At 36.9% G+C, this 22,992-nt stretch overlaps 1 protein-coding gene across 2 annotated transcripts in view; it reads right to left on the bottom strand.

Moving 5' to 3' along the window:
* Positions 1 to 516: 516 nt before the first annotated feature.
* The window catches only part of FAM133B (family with sequence similarity 133 member B), a 39,211-nt gene continuing 16,735 nt past the window's right edge, over positions 517 to 22,992 (bottom strand). Inside the window, exons 9-11 of one of the 2 annotated variants that reach the window (XM_053609541.1) lie at positions 8,606 to 8,698; positions 5,185 to 5,232; positions 517 to 2,026 (exon numbers count right to left, since the gene is read on the bottom strand). In XM_053609541.1, the coding sequence (XP_053465516.1) occupies positions 1,940 to 2,026; positions 5,185 to 5,232; positions 8,606 to 8,698 (228 nt within the window). In that variant the 3' untranslated portion in view covers positions 517 to 1,939. Of the gene's footprint in view, positions 2,027 to 5,180; positions 5,233 to 8,605; positions 8,699 to 22,992 lie in introns of both variants that reach the window. The other variant, XM_053609542.1, reaches the window with a different exon arrangement.

Raw genomic sequence — 22,992 nt, 5'->3', positions numbered from 1 at the left:
TTTGGAATAAACATAACTGGTAATACTATACTTTCAAATTTTCTTTCCATACTTTGTTGGAAGGCTGTCATACTGGATTAATCTGTAAGGCTACACTTCTATGTTCATATCAAATCTGATCAAAAAATGATCCGATAAACTCATCTTTCAGCATTTTCATGAGCAATAGTTCTGAAAAACATTCTAGATACAAAACATCCTGCAAATTTTCTGTGTACTCAAACAGCATATAAATATCTTTATTAGGAAACAGTATGCAACTTCAAGCAAAAAATTTAAAGAAGCTTACCAAGATATGTGTTCTCTTTACAGCTAAAAATCTCCGGGATATGTGTTATTTATCTACCATTTAATACCTAGGAGTGCTTACCTTTTAACTTTACTTGCAACCCAAAGGTGGCTGATAAGAACACAGCTATTTTTCAGTAAAACAGCTGTTTATTCAGCCTGCTGTCATGCCAACACATTCTGTGAATATATCACTACCATTAGCACACCCTCTTGTAACAGGCAAAATTGTACATCAAATTACATTTCTTGCTACCTGATTATATAAAACTGTAAAATGAAAATGATTTATCAATTCCTCTTAACATTCCTAGTAAACAATTCAGCAGGAGATAGGAGGCACAAAATCTTAGTAAAATATGACATAGGAAGAACAATAAGGTTTAACTCTCACTTAAATTTAACATGTCATAATTTGTTATTAATATACAAAGACAACAAACATTTAAAACATTATATTTACTAAGATTCTGGCAATAGCTTTATATAACAAGACACAGCATACCAGGCCTACCATTCAACTTGTTTATGGTAAGTCTCAGCTTCAATATGAAGCTGTTTAAAAAAAAAAAAGAATCAAGACCCTGCTTTTTTACATGCTAAATATTGTAGCAAATATGCCATTAAACATAGCTATGAATTTAAAACAGTAAAGTAAGGAGTTAACAAAAGCTAAACATTGCAGCCTAAACAAAATTCATACAAAAAAATAAAGAAACTATCACTGGTTACATAAAATTTTCTTGACTGGATTAAACTTAATAGTATAAAACATGCATTTTAGAATCATTAGCTATCAAGTTCAAAAAGTACCAGTGTCCATTTGAAATGATTCCTCTCTAAAGCCAAAGTAGAATCAAAATTAATTCAAATGACATAACACATTCTAACACTAAAAAACATTCAGTCTTATTGAAGTGGAGGTAAATCCCAGACCTTCTGGGGCTTTCTCATGCTGCAAAGGGCTGTTTCTCTAATTCACTCAAAGCAGCATACAATAGACTCCAAGGATGTCACTAAGTGCAGTAAAGGGTAAGACTGCTGGTATCCAACTCTGACCTCCCCGTAAAACATGGCTGTGTCCACAAATATAGGATGTGTGAGGATCAAAGGCACGCTATTCTGCTAAAGAGAAGCAAACCAACCCCCCAACCCTAATAGCTCCTTCCCCAGGTAAATAAAAAGTATACAAAGGGGAAAAATTAAAATGCGCCTATCTACAGACTAAGGATTTTAAAATATCAATATAATCCTTACTTCAAAAATTTTAACTAGAGTCTTCTGGCCATTACTGATTATCTCTTAAAGATGTATCCAGATTCAATTTCTGTTGATTTATCATTGGACATTTCTAGTCAAAAATATTAATTTTATTCCCAAATACTATATCTCGACCACTAGTACAACTGCAGTGTATTATCTCCCAGAGTTAGTCATCAAGCTGGAAGAGAAAAACTAGATGTTCAAGCAGCAGGCAATAATTATGGCCCTTTCACACAGTGGACCCTTAGTGGCTACTGAATAGTCCAGGAATAATTCTAAAAACAAGAAAATTCGTGCATTTTAGTAAATATGTCATAGTTTTCACAGTTGAAATTTCCTTAGACATTGCACTTTCTTTTATAAGGGAATCCTGATTTTTTTCTTAATGTTAGGGCGAGTCAGGACTTGAACTTGCAGCCTTCTTTTTCTTCTTCTTACTGTGTTTCTTATGTTTCTTTTTCTTTTTTGATTTTTCCTATAAAGACAATTCTATGTTAGACATTACTATATGAAAGTACACAAATTAAAAATATCTTTATCACGGTACTTATAAGGTACTAGTTATTTCAAACAATCCACACAACCAAGTAAACTACTCAAAACATTTCTCAAAAATGTCTCAAAACTAGTATTATATGAAGACTAAGAGTTCTTGTTGATTTTCAAAAAGATAAGGGAAAAACTCATAAGCATGAAAATACAACTTCTAATAAAATTTGCTGCAGAAAATAAATTCAATTGTCATGCTACCAATTGGTATATTTTATGCTATATAATTTCTAAAGGTAAAGTAATGCTAGTTATTATAAAGGAGTAAACACACACACAAAAAACTTTCTATTATAAACTGACACTTTTCAGAAAGAATAGAAATTTAAAATCTGATTTTTTTTTTTTTTTTTTTTGTGGTTTTCGGCCAGGGCTGGGCTTGAACCTGCCACCTCCGGCATATGGGACTGGCGCCCTACCCCTTTGAGCCACAGGCGCCACCCAAAATCTGATTTTTTTTAATAGATGTAGTCTTGCCCGTAATTCTCCTATTTTTAAGTAAAAAGGAACACAGACATTTTGTATAGCTCAGACTGATGACACTAATCCAATTAACATCAACTAATTAGTACAAAATATTGTTATCTAGTTGAAAAGTCTGTTTTGTTAAGTAAAACAGATGCTTGATGTCAGAGGAAAATACCACTGAAGCCTGGTAAAAGCAGTTAAATTAAGAGTGAATAAAGGGGAGATGGAGTTTTGCTGGACTCTGACTCTTATGACTGTTTCTGCCATAGAAGGCAGAACTTTTAGAATCATAGATACTTGGAAAGGTAGTTCCACATGAGAGACTACATTGCCAGTGTTGAGATTTAGGAGGAGAAAATAAAAAGCAAGAAAGGAGAGGAGACCTTTATAGGTATTAACAGCAGAGCTTACTATCTATGAGGACTATTCACAACCTCTTCTCTTTCAAACGCCTCTGTCACTTTATGGTACTAAGCTCTCAGCATTCTTTTTTCAATACATGCTTTCTGCTACAAGCTCTCCCAGTCACACACTTTGAATTCCACTCAAACACTAATGATGCCCACATCTTTATATCCAGTCCTACCCTTTGATCTCAGGACTCTTAAGTATCTTCTTAACAGCTCTACCTGAATGTTTAGTAGCCTATCTAAAATTACTATAACAAAATGCTTAATTTTCTTCTCCAAATTCTTTTAACCATCCTAATATAAATGGTACCACTAATCTGTCCTTTGCTTAAGTAAGAGAAACTAAGCTATCACTGATTCTGCTCTTTGCATTAACTCCAATCTCCATGTCCAAAGCACCAAGCAAGTCCTACCATCTAAGTCCAAAAAATATCTCAAATCCTTCCATGTCATTTCAACTTCATTACTACCACTGTAATAAAAACATCATTCATGGGTGGCGCCTGTGGCTCAAGGAGTAGGGCACCGGTCCCATATGCCGGAGGTGGCAGGTTCAAACCCAGCCCTGGCCAAAAACCACAAAAAAAAAACATCATTCATTATCTCCTTCTCCAAAAAAATGCTTTTAAAGTGTAAAATATTCAAGTTACCTTTTAAAAAAAACCCTCAAAACAGCTATTCTGATTAAAACTCAAACATGTGACCTGGCGTCTGCTTACTCCCCCCCCTTGTCATACGCTATCCTCTTTACCCACCAGGCGTAGGCCATGCTTACCTTCTCTAGTTCCACAATGTAGCATGCTAATTCCCACTACTGGTCTTTACCTATTCTCTTTGCCTAGGACATTCTTTCCTTTGACCTTCATGTGGTTGGTTGCCACTTTTTTGTAAATCAGATTTTAGTGTAATTTTACTTCTCCAAAGAGGTTTCCTCTAGCCCCTCCCCAATTACTCTTTGACATATCATACTCTTCTCTATCTTGTACTCTACAACCTAGGACAATGCCTTCATAAAAACGCTGGATAAATACAGAGGGTGGAAAAAAGTATATGCATTTTTAGAAGGGAAAAAACTGTATTAAAATCATAATACTCAAGTCACATTTGACTTCTGAAATTACAAGAGATAAAAGGTACAATACACAAGATAACAAAAGTTAACAGTATATAATGAATATTAAATTTTAATTCAATTATTTCTTAAAATGTGTATGTATATTTTTTGCTCCACCTATATACTACATATACTAGCCAAAAGAACGAAACAGTGAAGGAATGCAAATGCTAATTTGGTGTCTGAATAAACCTTAAGTATAGACCACAGTTGTCTCCACCCAAATTACTTCCACATTCAGAAAAAGTGTCTCTTATTTGTTACCCTGGTCTTATATGCAAAATGTTATTTCTGAATCATACAATACCATCTTATCCAAGAAGATCCCTCATTTTAGAAGCTAAGGAAATTCTGGGAATGAGTTACTCTGAACTCCAAATGATACTGTTCTCATTTTCCTGCTTATTTTTCATTGCAGCTAGTGCTTAGAGAAGCTTTTAGAGTTATTATTGGGTGGGTCTGGCAGATTTGGAAGTAAATCCTATCAAAAACTGAGAAAATCACCATACCTCAATCTAATATTTCATATTATAGCTTGAGAAAGTCAGAAGTTTAAGCTTATATTTCTTTTCTTTTTTTTTGACACGGCGTCTCACTTTGTCGCCCTTGGTAGAGTGCTGTGGCGTCATAATTCACAGCAACCTCAAACTCTTGGGCCCAAGCGATCCTCTTGCCTCAGCCTCCTAAGTAGCTGAGACTACAGGCACCTGCCACAATGACCAGCTCTTTTTTAGAGACGGTGGTCTGGCTCTGGCTCATGCTGGTCTCCAACCTGGGAGCTCAGGCAATCCACCCGCCTCGGCCTCCCAGAGTGCTAAGATTATAGGCATGAGCCACTGCGCCTGGCCTAAGCTTATATTTCTAATAATAAAATACTAAAATGGAAACAGAAATTTGCTACCAACATATTCTTCCTTTTTCTTGAGCCAATTTAACTTTCTTCTATTCATTAAGCAAAGCTGCTGGACACTGCATCTTTCCCAATAAAAATTTATTTGGTCTCAGTAAATCCAATCATGATTTACCATGATACATTTCATATTAAACCAAAATAGCTATACTATTGTCACATAAAAACACTGAGATACTTGCTGTTGCTTTTTCTCGTTCTTCACTGCTTTTCTTCTTTTTTGCTCGTATCTAAAAAGTTGAAATTTTGTGGAGATCAGAAATTCAACATATAATTTGAACTCAAGGCATTTTTCTTTCATTCTCGAATATGTTCTGCATCTTTAAAATTTGTACATAAAAACCATTTTGACACTCAAAAGATATTTCAACAAAGGTCCAATAAAACTCATACATAGGGTGGCGCCTGTGGCTCAGCGGGTAGGGCACCGGCCCCATATGCCGAGGGTGGCGGGTTCAAACCCAGCCTGGCCAAACTGCAACAAAAAAATAGCCGGGCGTTGTGGCAGGCACCTGTAGTCCCAGCTACTTGGGAGGCTGAGTCAAGAGAATCCCCTAAGCCCAAGGATTTGGAGGTTGCTGTGAGCTGTGTGATGCCACGGCACTCTACCAAGGGCGATAAGGTGAGACTCTGTCTCTACAAAAAAAAAAACAAAAAAAACTCATACATAAAGGAAAGAAAATTAAGATTTTTAAATCTCTATATGCTTCTCTTATACCTCCCCCCCCTTTTCTTTTCTTTTTTTTTGAGATGGTCTCACTTTATTGCCTAGTCAAGACTGTCATGGTGTGGCCATCAGCCTAGCTCAGTGGTTCTCAACCTTCCTAATGGCATGACTTTTTAATACAGTTCCTGTGGGTTGTGACCCACCGGCTGAGAACCATTGGCCTACCTCATAGCCACTTCAAATTCCTGGGTTCAAGTGATCCTCTTGCCTTAGGATCCACAACACTTGGCTAATTTTTTTTTTTTTCTTCTATTTTTAGTAGAAATGAGGTCTCAATCAGGCTGGTCTTGAACTCCTGAGCTTAAGGGATCCTCCTGCTTTGGCTTCCCAGAGTACTACAATTATAGGTGTGAACCACTGTGCCCAGACTATCTTCCCTTTCTTCACTGAAAAAACAAATTACAAAACCCAGTATGGTATAGTAGAAAACAACAACAACAACAACAACAACATATAACCACTGATATAAGATCATGGTCTGAATAAATCCTACCTCACTTTCATCATCGATAAACTGGAGATAATAACCTTCAAGGGAAAATGCCTACAGTCTAGTAGGTATTTCTCTCATTCCATGGTGCTCACAAATGGTATCTCTATATATATTGTACTCAGTACAAACCAATTGTTATTCAAAATCATTTTAAGTAATAATATCACTTCATTTACATTGAATTTCAACCTTTCGGGCAGCGCCTGTGGCTAAAAGGAGTAGGCTGTCGGCCCTATACATAGCCAAAGGTGACGGGTTCAAACCCAGCCCTGGCCAAAAACTGCAAAAAAAAATTTTTTTTTTCAACCTTTCTAAGTGTTGTACAGTGGTTTTATATTAAACTGAAACTTGCTAAGTCCCATGTATATTATACATCCAAAAGTATGAGTCCTAAGACTAATGTCATAAGTCTAATGTAAGAAATTTTATATTAAACTTATCATATAGCAAATATAATACAGCATTAAGATAATATGGCATAAAACTAGAGTATAAAAATTGGCTAAATAATGAATTGTGTGGTTTTGCTAAGTGACTACCTAAAAACACATGATCCAAATACATGAAAATGTAATTAATATTAGGAAGCCCGCATTAGAGACAATTAGCTTTCAACAGGGGAAGCAGCCTTCTTAGAGAGCACTTAGGAAATTATTCAAATCATTATTCTGGTCATTATGATATCTGGGGGTGACAATAGCTGTATTGTATCTAGAATTAGCCAGGCAGAGACAAGGGATGCTATTATGCAATGTCCAGGACAGCCCTGTACATCCTATGTGACTTTTGAATAGCCTGCTAAACATTCATGTAATGAATCTGTTTATAATACAGGAAGTAAATTTCTTGTAAATATAAACTATTTTGTGCAGGATTTTAAGATGTAATTCATGTCCCAGAAAGGCAAATATGCCTATCATATAAATATAGGGAAGACTGCATTTTATTTCATTTACAGCTTTACTAAATCTTGTCTACCATTCTGAACAATGTCATTGAGGACAACACCCGTGTATGAATTTTGAAAGGCATATGGCATGGGGCGGCGCCTGTGGCTCAAAGGAGTAAGGCACCAGCCCCATATACCCAAGGTGGTGGATTCAAACCCAGCTCTGGCCAAAAAAACTGCAAAAAAAAAAAAAGGCATACGGCATGCACTTGCCACAGCCTGCATTTTGTTTTGTCTTAAGATAGTATGTCTTGGGCGGCGCCTGTGGCTCAGTAAGAAGGGCGCTGGCCCCATATGCCGAGGGTGGCGGGTTCAGACCTAGCCCCGGCCAAACTGCAACCAAAAAATAGCCGGGCGTTGTGGCGGGCGCCTATAGTCCCAGCTGCTCGGGAGGCTGAGGCAAGAGAATCGCATAAGCCCAAGAGTTAGAGGTTGCTGTGAGCCGTGTGACGCCACGGCAATCTACCCGAGGGCGGTACAGTGAGACTCTGTCTCTACAAAAAAAAAAAAAAAAAAAAAAGATAGTATGTCTTAGCTGGGTACAGTGGCTCATGTCTGTAATCCTAGCACTTGGAGAGGCTTAGCCAGGTGAACTGCCTGAGCTCAGAAGTTTGAGACCAGCCTAAGCAAGTGTGAGACCCGTATGATAGGCTCATACTTTAAAAACGAGGAAACCAAGGTCAAGAGAGAAATACTTTAAAGATGATAACTTATACTACTGAAATTAACTAAGAATGAATTCTAATTTCAGTAGAGTACAAAATCTAAGATAGGGAATGCCAGAGTTCAAAAAGACTATAAAGATAAACTGATCCTCCTCCTTCATTTTACAGGTAATAAAAACTGAGGTCCTGCCAACTTTTCTTCTCCACCGCATCACCTTTCTACTCCCCTAATAGTATAGTAACTCAAACAAAAACAAATAACAAGAATGATATCAGCTAAACTGAGATAGTATGAGCGGGGTTCTATTATACATGCATTTTAACCACAAAAGGGATTGATGGATTTCAATACACTACACATTTTAACAGCCTCTTTCATGTAATCAGTATGGTGGTACAATAAAAAGAAAATACCAGTACAGTAAAAATCAAGTATTTCAGATTGGAAAGGTGAAAATATGGTTATCAAAAGTCATAATAATCTTCCTGAAAAATATAAGATTTATTCTGAAATGAAACAACTTTCATTTCTTCTTTTTATACTAGAAAAGTGACTAAATCAAATATTTATGAAGTATTTCTTTTTATATACACGTGGGCTTCTGGATCCTTGACTATGGCCTTTTGATTGAATCCAAATTTTATAAAAAAGGATTTGTTCTGTGAAGGTTAAATTTGGTCAAGAAGCGCACTTCGGGATCTGGAGGGCAACATGTGGCCTTGAGGCCGAAGGTTCCCTACCCTTGAATGGATTTGATCGTATACTTACCTCCTCGATATAATCTGATTCTGATAAGGATTCAGATGATAAAGGTTTATCTCCAGGACACATCTTTCTTTTTTTGCTGGGTCCTTTAATGTCCTATGAAAAATAAATATTAATACATGTATCTTGATTCAAAAACATTACACTATGCCATACAATTTCTAAGTTTTACTTAATAATTCTTCTAAGTATCACAAAAATTACCCATTCTTATTCGAGAAGTATCTAAAAATAGTGACATTTACCAGGATTCAAGTCTTTACTTGAAACAATGCTTTTATTAAATAAATTGAAATGAAATAGCTACATATATACAAGATATACATATATACAAGATAAACTTTTAAAAATCATAAGAGATCATGTAGCTGGTGTAAGATTTGGGTCCTTTGTATTCTAATTCTTTTGTTTCTACCCAGGGTTGGATCAGACAGATTTATTCCTGCAGAAAAAAATCAATGGGCAATTGTCTGCAATGATTTAAAAGGATTTCAACACAGTAATTCCTTTAATGTGTTTAAAGTGTTAAATCATATTTAAAAATATTTTAATTTCTAAGAATGTTTAATGCTGAAAAGATGAATAACTCTCAGGAAGGAGATGAGATTAAGTGGGACAAGTTCTTAGAGACTTAAACATGTATTTTAAGAATGTTTATCCCAAACGAGAATGGCAAAAATGTTAAGATTAGAGCTTCATAGTAGATATGCCAATCATTTTATTATTTTCCATATATTAATGTATTTCTTAAATTTTACAGTCTTGCTCTGTTGCCTAGGCTAGAGTGCAGTGGTGCAACCATAGCTCACTCCAGCCTCTAAATCCTGTGCTCAAGCAATCCTCCCACTTCAGCCTCCTAAATAGGACTATAGGCACATGCCACCACACACAGCTATTTTCAAAAAATTTTTGTAGAGACAAGGGTCTTGCTATGTGGCCTAGGCTGGCCTTGAACTCCTGGCCTCAAGCCATCCTCCCATCTCAGCCTCCCAAAGCACTGAGATTATAGGCATGGACCTCTACATCCAGCCCCATATACTTTTCCTATATGTCTAAAGTAGATCATAATAACAAAAACAATAAAACCACACAATGGAAAAAATGCTTACCATCTAATCTTACACATAACAATCAAGATATAAAACTTTTGCATAGGGCAGGTGTGGTGTCTCACACCTGTAGTCCTAGCACTCTGGAAGGTGGAGAAAGGTGGATTGCCTGAGCTCAGGAGTTCAAGCCAGCCCTGGCAAGAGCAAGACCCTGTCTCTACTCTAACTAGAAAAACTAGCTGGGTGTTGTGGTGGGTGCCTGTAGTCCCAGCTACTTAGAAGACTGAGGCAAGAAGATTGCTTGAGCCCAAGGGTTTGAGGTTGCTGTGAACTATTACGCCACTATACTCTACTCAGGGTGACAGAGTAAGACTCTGTCTCAAAAAAACAAAACAGGGGGCAGCGCCTGTGGCTCAGTCGGTAGGGCGCCGGCCCCATATACCGAGGGTGTTGAGTTCAGACCCGGCCCCGGCCAAACTGCAACCAAAAGATAGCCAGGCGTTGTGGCGGACGCCTGTGGTCCCAGCTACTCGGGAGGCTGAGGCAGGAGAATCGCTTAAGCCCAGGAGTTGGAGGTTGCTGTGAGCTATGTGAGGCCACAGCACTCTACAGAGGGCCATAAAGTGAGACTCTATCTCTACAAAAAAAAACCAAAAAAACAAAACAAAACAGGGTACATGTTAAATCTATTAGTATAGAGTATAAATGTCTTAACACAATAATTAACTAAACGAGATGAGGTATATATTATCCAGTGGGATGTAAGCATTCCTAATTCTATATGAAATCAGCACACTGTACCCCATAAATGCACTAATGTATACATGATCTATGTGTTTATGATTTAATAAAAAATATATTTAAAAAAATAAATAAATAAAAAGAACAGATCTTACTTAAAAAGTGAAAACAAAACTTTTGCATAGTGTGAGTCCAATTTTAAAGACATAAACATAAAAACATGTAGAAAATAAAATAGCAATTATCTATGTGTTCAATTATAGGCGATTTCATTTTGTTTCTGCAAACAGCTTTATTATTTTGGTTAAAATGAAAATGTTCATTGAAGGAAAATATATTCAAATCCTACTACCAGACATTAAACATTATTAAGATTTTGAAAACATCTCTCTCTGTGTATGTTTACTATTTTACATAAATACTTGCTGTTTGAAACCTGCTCTTCTCACCCAATAGTATTTTTTCATGCCAACTACATCATCATTTATGGCCACCTTTGACAGTCATTGGAGTATATGCCAGAATTTACTTAACCCATCTACTTCTGGAGGGCAGGCATATGGGTTCTTTGCTATTAAAAACAAAGTCAAAAATGAAGTGAAGGGCATGTGAGTCAAAATTTTCATCTAATAAAGACCAAATCAAAGACCAAAATAGCCTTCACACAAATGATAGTCTTGCTCTCCTACCACCCCTCAACACTGTTTCTTATTTACCACCCATTTATGAATCACACTTCACCAAAAAACTTCTTTATCATGTTCCTTATCAATCATACTAATCTCAGATAAGTGGAGTATAGTTTTTATTTTCTTTTAGAATTGTCCAAATGTCTATTTTGCCAATTTATATATGTGTTCTGTTTTTTCTTCCTTAATTAAGAGTTTTTGTCTTATGGAATCCTAAAAGTTTTTCTTAGACTGTTCATAATATTTAAGCTGTGTCCACAGCTTAATTTTGGTAATCTATCTCTTTTTGCCATTCAGAATTTGAAATATATGGTTATAAGCTTCTGAATTTTTCTCATTCACTACTGGAGGGAATGAAAAATATTACATCTACTTTGGAAGAGAGTTTGGTGGTTCCTTATAGAGCTAAACATACTACTGCTGTATCATTCATCAATCACACTTCTTGGTATTTTCACAAATGAGTTGAAAACGTATATTGAAACAAAATCTGCATAGTGATGTGGATAGTAGTTTTTTTCATAGTTTCCAAAGCTTGGAAGCAACCAAGGTGTCCTTTAGTAGCTGAATGGATAAACTACGATATATGAAAAAGGTGGAGAATTATTCACTACTAAAAGAAATGAACAATCATGCCATGAAAAAACGTGAAGTACCCTGAGTGCATACTGCTAAGTTAAAGAAGCCAGTCTAGAAAAAAAGCCTCCATCCTATATTATTAAGATGGTATGATGTTCTGTAGAAAGTAAAACTACAGAGACAGTGAAAAGGGTTTGGTGGGAGGGAGGGACTGATAGGAGGATCACAGAGTTTTTAGGGCAGCGAAACTATTCCATATGACCCTTCAGTTGTGGACAAATGTCATTACACACTGCCAAATTATAGGCAATGTATAGCACTGAGTGAACTCTGATGTAAACAAGGGCTTTGAGTGATTATAATGGGTCAGCATAGGTTCATTAATTATAACATAGGTACCACTTTGGTGTGGATTGTTGACTAGGGGCAGGGGACAGGGAGGTGTCAGGGGGTGTATTTTTTTTTTTTTCTTTTTGAGATAGAGTCTCACTCTGTTGCCCAGGCTAGAGTGCCATGGCATCAGCCTAGCTCATAATAACCTGAAACTGCTGGGTTCAAGTGATCTTCCTGTCTCAGTCTCCAGAGTAGCTGGGACAACAGGCACCCACCACAATGCCCACTAATTTTTCTATTTTCAGTACAAATGGGGTCTCACTCTTGCTCAGACTGGTCTCAAACACCTGAGCTCAAAGCAATCGTCCTGCCTTGGCCTCCCAGAGTATGGGATTACAGGTATGAGCCACTGCGCTCTGCCCAAAGGTGTAGTGAAACTATACTTTTCAATTTTGCTGTGAATATAAACTGCTCTAAAATCTACAGGGGGCAAAATATTTTTTTAAAGCATAAGCTTTCCTCACCCCAGTATTATAAAAATATTCACCCTGTCTTTCTCTAATTGTATTTTTATACATTTAAATCTTTGACTTATCTGAAATTTATTTGTTTTTAAGGAGTGTTTAGCTTTATATTTTCTAAATTGTTATTTTTGTCCCAAGAAACACTACTTTTATCATATATTAATAATTAAATTTTTACCTGGACCACACACTATTCCATTGTCTTGTCTATTCCTATACCTGTACCACAGTGTATTAATAAAAACATTTCTATGTTTTAACAACTGGTAGGGCAAGTCATATCTTGGAAGATGTTTTGACTCTCCATTTATTTAATCTTTATATATGTCTCTGAACAGATGTATACAGTATTCTTTGAATAACTCTTGCTCACTTCTTTAAAATTTTCATATAAATTTTTGGATACTATTATAAATGGGATTTTTTTTATTCCATTATATTTTTTATTACCTAGCACTTTCAGAATAATTTAAAATAATAATGGAAAAAACTAATAATGGAGCTGAAAACAATGTTGATCATGTGACTTAAAATCAAAGCCTTTATGTGATTATAACAGATAAATAAACCAGGTTAAGAGTAGCCGCAGACTAAAAGCTGCCAATCATGTATATGGAAAATTGGTATCCAAAATAACAAATTAGAAAGATAAAACCCAGTGAGATGGAAAAACAGGCAAAGACTATGACTAGGCAATGCACAGAAAATGAAATATGAATGGTGAAAGAAAAAAAGCAGCAGTTCAACAATTTGCACACATTAAATTGGCAAAAATGAAGTCTCCCAATGTCGACAAGTATGAAACAAGGGTACTTTTCATAAATTACTACCAAGAATGCAAATGAATGACAAGCACTTTGGGAAGCAAAATGTATGTAAGGTAAATATATGCACATCTTAATGAACCCAGAAATTATAGTCTAAGGAATAACTTAGAAAATTAACAATAACTTGTGGAAAAGAAAAAATGGATGATATCCACTGCAACATTGTTTGCATTAGTGAAAAATGAAAACAATCTAGAAGTGCATAAACAGAACAATGGAGAAATAATTTGTGGTGAATTAATGTCCTGAGTATAAGCAAAAGAAATGAACATGAAAGTATCAATAAGGATAAATGTTAAGAGTAATGGGAGGTTATCTAAGATGGCGGCCGAGTAATAGCTTCCTTGAAAATGAGCATGGTGAGTCTGGGGAGACAAGACTCTAGGCATCTCTGGCTGGTGGGGTCTGCCCATAAACATTCCTTTGAGGACACAGGGAGTCAGTGAGAGAATTCTGGACCCCATGAGGAGGACAAAAGCAGTGGAAAACTGGCAAGTGTCTGCATGTGTTCCTTAAGTCAAATCCTGTCAGCAGCTGTAAGTATAGCAGCAGTGAGATTGCAAACTGGAGAGGTCTTACCTATGAGCTGTTTTGGCTTTTTTTTTTGTGTGTGTGTGTGTGTAGAGACAGAGTCTCACCTTATCGCCCTTGGTAGAGTGCCGTGGCGTCACACGGCTCACAGCAACCTCTAAATCCTTGGGCTTAGGCGATTCTCTTGCCTCAGCCTCCCGAGCAGCTGGGAGTACAGGCGCCCGCCACAACGCCCGGCTATTTTTTTTTTTGGTTGCAGTTTGGCAGGGGCTGGGTTTGAACCCGCCACCCTCGGCATATGGGGCCGGCGCCCTTCCTGCTGAGCCACAGGTGCCGCCTGTTTTGGCTTTTTTGGACTTGGCACTCAGTTGAACTACCCTGGGAGAACTTGGGCATGAGAGAGAGTGGAGGACTTTAAGCATTGTCTAGGGCCCCAGACGGAGCCACTGAGCCAGATGGACCTCATAATGTTCAGCTATGGGCCGTGAGGAGCCATTGTGGGAGAACTGCCCCAACAAGTGCTGTCCTTAGGGTCGCACAGCAAGGATGGGGTAGGAGTGAGTAATCTAGTGAATGAGCAGCCTAAAGGCGGGGACTGACACTCCTTGCAGCCTTAGCCCTCCGGGGCATAGAGTGAGATTGGTTTTGGCACACTGGGTAAGTGGATAGCCACTTCAGGAGTGATCCCAACGACAAGTACTTTCCTGGGAAAGCTTCTGTTTAGCCAAGTTTAGCAGTTTAAAGTGCCTTTTAAGAGGGCTGAGGAGAGATTTAGGCTCTCCACCCTGCAGGGTTTGAGAAATCAGCAGAGGCCTCCAGTCTCCATCTCTTACAGGCATATTAGCATTGTGATTTAACATCTCATACCCCTGAAGATCACCTGTTGCCCAGACAATATTCAGCAAGATATGTATACTGCTTTGGGTTTTTTTTTTTGTTTATTTTTTTGTTTTGTTTTCTAATTTCAACATTTTCCCTATAGATTTTCCCCTTTTTTCTTTCTTCTTTTTTCTAGTTTAAATATAATTTCCCATTGTTGCCTTTTTTTTTTAACAATTAGAACTTCATTTCTGCCAGTGTTTCTACCCCTATTATTTGGTTTTCCCAATTTTATTCCGTAAAGTTTTCTCTTTGCTTGTTTTGGTTTGATTTATAGCATTTTTGTCTTTCCTCTCTACTTGGTGGAGGTGGGATACTGTGTCCAAACAGGCTAGCAAAGAGCTGCTGACCTCAAGGGAACCACTCAACCTGGCACGCCCAGAGGTTGGGAGTTTTTAAGATTGGGTCAATGTACCCTACTGTACACCTATATTGCTCTGTCTCCCTCTTTCTGTGCCTTTCTTCTTCCCACCCCCTCTCCTTTCTCTTTTTCTTTCCTTTTTTCCCTTCCTGCTCTTCAACCTTCTCATCCTTCTGGTCTTGTACCAAAAGGACTCACTGAAACCCTAGCCCAGAGGCACAGCAACTTAAAAGAGCAAGAGGAAGTGAAAGGAAAATTAGGGAAAGGGAACAGATAAAAGAAATCACTCATGAGGAAGAAATAGCAGAAAAATCCTGGCAACATGAAAAAAACAGTCCAGAGCACCCCCCAAGGGACCATGAGGTAGCTACTGCAGAGGATTCCACCTATAAAGAAATGTTAGAAATGACAGAAAGGGAATTTAGAATACAGATGACGCAAATAATGAAGGAAATGATGGAAACAATGAAGGAAGCTGCTGATAAAGTGGAAAATAACCAAAAGGAAATCCAAAAACAGAATCAAGTAAGAGATGAATGATATGAAGAATATAGAAAGGATATAGCAGAGCTGAAGGAACTGAAGCAATCGATTAGAGAACTTAAAAGATGCAATAGAAAGTATGAGCAACAGATTAGACCATGCAGAAGAAGGAATCTCAGAGGTAGAGGACAACGTTCTTGAGATAACTCAGATAGTTAAAGAGGCAGAAAAGAAGACAGAGAAAGCAGAACATTCACTGACGGAATTATGGGACTTTATGAAACGTTCAAACATACGAGTTATAAGTATCCCAGAAGGGGAAGAAGAATGTCCCAGGAGAACGGAAGCCATACTAGAAAATATTATAAATGAAAATTTCCCAAATATCACCAAAGATTCTGACATACTCCTTTCAGAGGGATATGGGACCCCAGGTCGCCTCAACTCATATAGAGCTTCTCCAAGACACACTGTGATAAACTTGTCCAAAGTCAAGACAAAAGAAAAGATTTTTCAAGCTGCCAGGAGTAAGCACCAGTTGACCTACAGGGGCAAATCCATCTGGGTGACTGTACACTTCTCTAATCAAACTTCCCAAGTAAGAAGACAATGGTCATCTGCCTTTAATCTACTTAAACAGAACAATTTCCAGCCCAGAATTCTATATCCTGCTAAGCTAAGCTTTAAAATTGATGGAGAAATCAAAATCATTTACTGATATACAAACATTGAGGAAATTTGCCACAACAAAACCAACTCTACAGGAAATACTTCAACCTGTTCTACAAACCGACCATCACAATGCATCAACAGCAAAGTAAGAACTCAGCAATTAAAGGACAGAACCTAACTTCCACACTGATGCAAAAGATAAAACTAAGCAATGGACTCTCACAATATAAGATGAATAGAACACTACCACAATTATCGATTATCTCAATAAATGTTAATGGCTTGAATTCCCCACTGAAGAGGCATAGATTGGCTGACTAGATTAAAAAACACAAGCCATCCATTTGCTGTCTGCAAGAAACACACCTATCTTGAAAAGACAAATTAAAACTCTGAGTTAAGGGTTGGAAGACAATTTTTCAGGCAAACTGAATTTAGAAGAAAACAGGAGTTGTAATCTTATTTTCAGATACATGTGGATTTAAAGCAACTAAAGTCAAAAAAGACAAAGATGGTCACTTTATATTGGTCAAGGGAAAAATACAACAAGAAGACGTTTCAATTCTAAATATTTATGCACCCAGTTTAAATGCTCCCAGATTCTTGAAACATACCTTACTCAGTCTGAGCAATATGATATCCTATAATACCACAATAACAGGGACATTACACTTTTCTTACAGAGCTGGACAGATCCTCTAAAAAGATATAAGGGACTTCAATGAGTTAAAGAACAACTCATTTAAACAACTGTGTTTGATAGACACATATAGAACACTCCACCCCAAAGATAAAAAATATACATTCTTCTCATCACCCCAGGGAACATTCTTCTCCAAAATTGATCATATCCTAGGACACAAAACAAACCTCAACCAAATCAAAAGAATTGAAATTTTACTTTGTATCTTCTCAGACCACAAGGCACTAAAGGTGGAACTCAACTCCAACAAAAACATTCAACCCCACACGAAGGCATGGAAATTAAACAACCTTCTGTTGAATGATAGTTGAGTGCAGGAAGAAATAAAAGAGGAAATCATTAACTTCCTTGAGCATAACAACAGTGAAGACACAAGCTACCAAAACCTGTAGGATACTGCAAAAGCAGTTTTGAGTGGAAAATTTATCACTTGAGATGCCCACATTCGAAAAACAGAAAGAGAGCGCGTCAACAAACTCACAAGCCATCTTATAGAATTGGAAAAAGAAGAACAATCTAAGCCTAAACCCAATAGAAGAAAAGAAATATCTAAAATTAAATCAGAGATCAATGAAATTGAAAACAAAAGAATCATTCAGAAAATTAATGAAACAAGGAATTGGTTTTTTTAAAGAATAAAATAGACAAACCTTTGGCCAGACTAACTAGAAATAGAAAAGTAAAATCTCCAGTAACCTCAATCAGAAATGATCCCACAGAGATACAAGACATCATCTCTGAATACTACCAGAAACTCTATGCCCAGAAATTTGACAATGTGAAGGAAATGGATCAATATTTGGAATCACACCCTTTCCCTAGACTTAGCCAGGAAGAAATAAGAACTCCTAAACAGATCAATTTCAAGCACTGAGATTAAAGAAACAATAAAAAAGCTTCCAACAAGAAAATGTCCTGGTCCAGATGGCTTCACATCAGAATTCTATCAAACCTTCAAGGAAGAGTTTTTTTCCTATGCAGAAATTATTCCAAAAAATTGAGGAGGAGGGAATTTTCCCCCAACATGTTCTATGAAGCAAACATCACCGATACCAAAACCAGGAAAAGATCCAACTAAAAAGGAGAATTTCAGATCAATTTCACTAATGAATATAGATGCAAAAATTCTCAACAAAATCCTAGCCAACAGATTACAGCTTATCATCAAAAAAGTCATACATCATGATCAAGTAGGTTTCATCCCAGGAATGCAAGGCTGGTTTAACATATGCAAGTCCATAAATGTTATCCACCATATTAAAAGAAGCAAAAATAAAGACCATATGATCCTCTCAATGGATGCAGAAAAAGCATTCCATAAAATCCAGCATCCTTTTCTAATTAGAACACTGAAGAGTAAAGGCATAGGTGGCACATTTCTGAAACTGATCGAAGCTATGTCAAACCCACAGTTAATATTTTACTGGAGTAAAACTGAAAGCTTTTCCTTTAGAACTCGAAGCAGACAAGGTTGTCCTCTGTCACCATTACTATTCAACATAGTGCTGGAAGTTCTAGCCAATATGATTAGGCAAGACAAGGAAATAAAAGGCATCCAAATGGGAGCAGAGGAGGTCAAACTCTCCTTCTTTGCAATGACATGATCTTATACGTAGAGAACCCCAAAGACTCAACCACAAGACTCCTGGAAGTCATCAAAAAATACAGTAATGTCTCAGGATATAAAATCAATGTCCACAAGTCAGTTGTCTTTGTATATGCTAATAACAGTCAAGATGAGAGGATAATTAAGGACACAACTCCCTTCACCACAGCTTCAAAGAAAATGAAATACCTAGGAATGAATATATCTAACAAAAGATTGCAACCAAAAAATAGCCGGGCGTTGTGGTGGGCACCTGTCATCCCAGCTACTTGGGAGGCTGAGGCAAGAGAATCGCTTAAGCCCAGGAGTTGGAGATTGCTGTGAGCTGTGATGCCATGGCACTCTACCCGGGGCGACAGCTAGAGGCTCTGTCTCAAAAAAAATAAAAAGAAAATTATGAAATCCTAAGAAAGGAAATAGCAGAGGATATTAACAAATGGAAGAATATACCATGCTCATGGATGGGAAGAATCAACATTGTTAAAATGTCTATACTTTCCAGACCAATCTGATTCAACGCCATCCCTATTAAAATACCAACATCTTATTTTCAAGACTTGGAAAAAATGATTCTGCGTTTTGTATGGAACCAGAAAAAACCCATATAGCTAAGGCAGTTCTTAGTAACAAAAACAAAGCTGGGGGTATCAGCATACCAGATTTTAGGCTGTACTACAAGGCCATAGTAGTCAAGACAGCATGGTACTGGCACAAAAATAGAGACATAGATATTTGGAATTGAATAGAAAACCAAGAAATGAAACTAACATCTCACAACCACCTAATCTTTGATAAACCAAACAAGAACATACACTGGGGGAAACTCCCTATTCAATAAATGGTGCTGGGAGAACTGGATATCCACATGTAAAAGACTGGAACTGGACCCACACTTTTCTCCACTCGCAAAAAATTGATTTAAGATGGATAAAGGACTTAAATTTAAGGCATGAAATGATAAAAATCCTCAAAGAAAGTATAGGAAAAACTCTGGCTGGAGATACTGGTCTGGGGAAAGACTTCATGAAGAAGACTGCCGTGGCAATTGCAACAATAACAAAAATAAACAAATGGGATTCAATTAAACTGAAAAGCTTCTGTACAGCCAAGGAGACAACAACCAAAGCAAATAGACAACCTACACAATGGGAAAGATATTTGCATATTTTGAATCAGACAAAAGCTTGATAACTGGAATCTATAGAGAACTCAAATTAATCGACATGGAAAAAACCAATAATCCTATATATCAATGGGCAAGAGACATGAATAGAACCTTCTCTAAAGAAGACCGATGAATGGGGCGGTGCCTGTGGCTCAAAGGAGTAGAGCGCCGGCTCCATATGGCGGAGGTGGCAGGTTCAAACCCAGCCCTGGCCAAAAGTGCAAAAAAAAAGAAAAGAAGACAGACGAATGGCTAACAAACATATAAAAAAATGCTCATCATCCCTATTTATTAGAGAAATGCAATCAAAACCACTAAGAGATACTACCAAACCCCAGCGAGAATGGCTCACATCACAAAATCTCAAAACTGCAGATGGTGGTGTAGATGTGGAGAGAAGGGAACACTTTTACACTGCTGGTGGTACTGCAAACTAATACAACCTTTTGGGAAGGAAGTATGGAGAAACCTCAAAGCACTCAAGCTACACCTCCCATTTGATCCTGCAATCCCATTACTGGAAATCTACCCAGAAGGAAAAAAATCCTTTTATCATAAGGACACTTGCACTAGACTATTTATTCTATTTATTGCAGCTCAATTTACAATCACCAAAATGTGGAAACAGCCTAAATGCCCTCCAACCCAGGAATGGATTAACAAGCTGTGGTATATGTACACCATGGAATACTATTCAGAGATTTAAAAAAATGGAGACTTTACAGCCTTTGTATTAACCTGGATGGAAGTGGAACACGTTATTCTTAGTAAAGCATCACAAGAATGGAGAAGCATGAATCCTATGTACTCAAGTTTGATGAGGATAATTAATGACAATTAAGGGGGTGGGGGAAGGGGAGAGCAGAGAGAGAAAGAAAGAGGGAGGGGTGGGGAAAGGAAGAGCAGAGAGAGAGAAGGAGAGAGGGGGGTGGGGCCTTGGTGTGTGACACACCTTGTGGGGGCAAGACAGGATTGCAACAGGGACTTTGCCTAACAAATGCAATCAGTGTAACCTGGTTTCTTGTCCCCTCAATGAATCCCCAACAATTAAAAAAAAAAAAGTTGGCCGGGCGTGGTAGCTCACGCCTGTAGTCCCAGTGCTGTGGGAGGCCAAGGTGGGTGGATTGTCTGAGCTCAGAGGTTCAAGACCAGTATGAGCAGCAGTGAGCCTGAGTAAGACCCCGTCTCTACTAACAACATCAAAAACAGCCAGACGTTGTGGTGGGCATCTGTAATCCCAGCTGCTGGGGAGGCAATGGGAAAGAGCATCACCAGAGGAAGAAGAAACTGAACAACGAAAAAAGAGTACTTCAAACGAAGAAGAATGAACAAGCAAGCTGAAATTAAAAAAAAGTTAACAGTAATGTTAGAGTGAAAAAAAAAGTTTCAGAAGGAAATACGATGATACCATTTTGAAAATACAGAATATTCTATGTCATTTATGAACACATACTAATGTAATAAAAGTGTATAAATGAGGATGGGGGAAAATGCACACCAATCTCAGGATCAGCTGCCTCAAAGAGAGACTAAAACATGACTTGAAGGCAATGTAAACTATTAACTCTAGCTGGTCCACAGATGGATATTTATTATATTATACATGTATATGTATATATTACTCTGTACCTAATATTTTAAAGTACTTCAAAATCACAATGCAGTTCAGTTGTTTTAGTACTTTACATTTATATATTACCAGAATCATTTTCACACATACATAATTTTTTTAAACCATCAGAGTAACCATTTATTTTATAATGGTTTTGAAAATCAGGAATTAGTGTTGAATTACATCACATCCTTTTGGCAACTACTGCAATAATTGTATCGTTTCTTTCATGAGTTAATATAGCAAATTATATTAATACATTTCTTACCCATAAATACTTGGAATTATGGTTTCCTTTTTTTTGTAGTGTTCTAGTGAATTTTTATTTACAAAGTGATATATAAACCACCCCTAGATGTATACCCAAGAAAAAATGAAAATGTATGTCCACACAGAAATGTATACACATTTGTAGGTCTGCATTATTACAGCAGCATTATTTATGATAGCCAAAAGGTATAAGCCAAATGTGTATCAGGGAATGAATGGACAGACAATTCACAATGTATTTATATATACACAATGGAATATACTCAGCCATAAAAATGAAGTACTGATATGTGCCACAAGTTAGAGGAAACTTGGAGACATTAAGGCTAGTTGAACAAAGCCAGATGCAAAAAGTCACATATTCTGCTTTTTTTTTTTTTTAAATACATTTTTATTTTTTATTTTTTTGCAGTTTTTGGCCGGGGCTGGGCTTGAACCCACCACCTCTGGCATATGGAGCCAGTGCCCTACTCCTTTGAGCCACAGGCACCACCCTATATTCTGCTTTTATATGATAACCAGAATAGGCAAATTCTCAGACATAGAAAGAGGATTCAAATTTGCTCACCTCTGGTTGCCAGAAGTGAGGGGGAAAGGAGAAAGGGGAAGTATTTAATAGGTAAGGGTAATAGTGGTTGCACAACACTAAATACCACTAAGTACTGAACTACAGCTTTAAAGTGGTCAATAATACATTATGTGAATTTCACTTCGCCTTTTAAAAAATGATATAATGATTTGAAAAAGACTGAGTAAAATACAGTGTAGTTTTCTTTCACTAGTAATTGCTTTCTTTAAACTTTTAGTAACCAGAAAATACAATTTAAAAAGTAAGCCAGAAATTTAGGCAGGTTTAAAGTCTGCATTAACTATAGATAAGTCACAAGTAACGATAAAGCATCTACTTATAACAGCAAAGGATTTTTCAACATTTATCTATACACTATTAGAAACAGAAGTTTATGTACTTTAATTAAAAGAGCCTGATTTAAAATGACTTAAGAAAATACAGAAAATGTACAATCTACATTATTCTGTATTTTTAATTTAAGAATATCCATTAACCTATACAAATTCAAACTCTCCACAGGAAAACTCTTCTGATCTTTTACCTTCAATAATAAATCCCAATTAAAAATGTCCTTAAATCAACACAAAATCCATAAAAGCAAAAGAAATACTCTTAAGTTAAAAGGGTACATATTGTTAATTTTGTTAATTTTTTAAAAATATCCTTAAATCAACACAAAATCCATAAAAGCAAAAGAAATACTCTTAAGTTAAAAGGGTACGTATTGTTAATTTTTTTTTTTTTTTTATTATTGGGGATTCATTGAGGGTACAATAAGCCAGGTTACACTGAATT

This window comes from Nycticebus coucang, chromosome 11 (assembly GCF_027406575.1).
Source record: "Nycticebus coucang isolate mNycCou1 chromosome 11, mNycCou1.pri, whole genome shotgun sequence".
In the NCBI taxonomy this organism is placed as follows: domain Eukaryota; kingdom Metazoa; phylum Chordata; class Mammalia; order Primates; family Lorisidae; genus Nycticebus; species Nycticebus coucang.
This window is presented reverse-complemented; position numbering and strand designations above follow the sequence as displayed.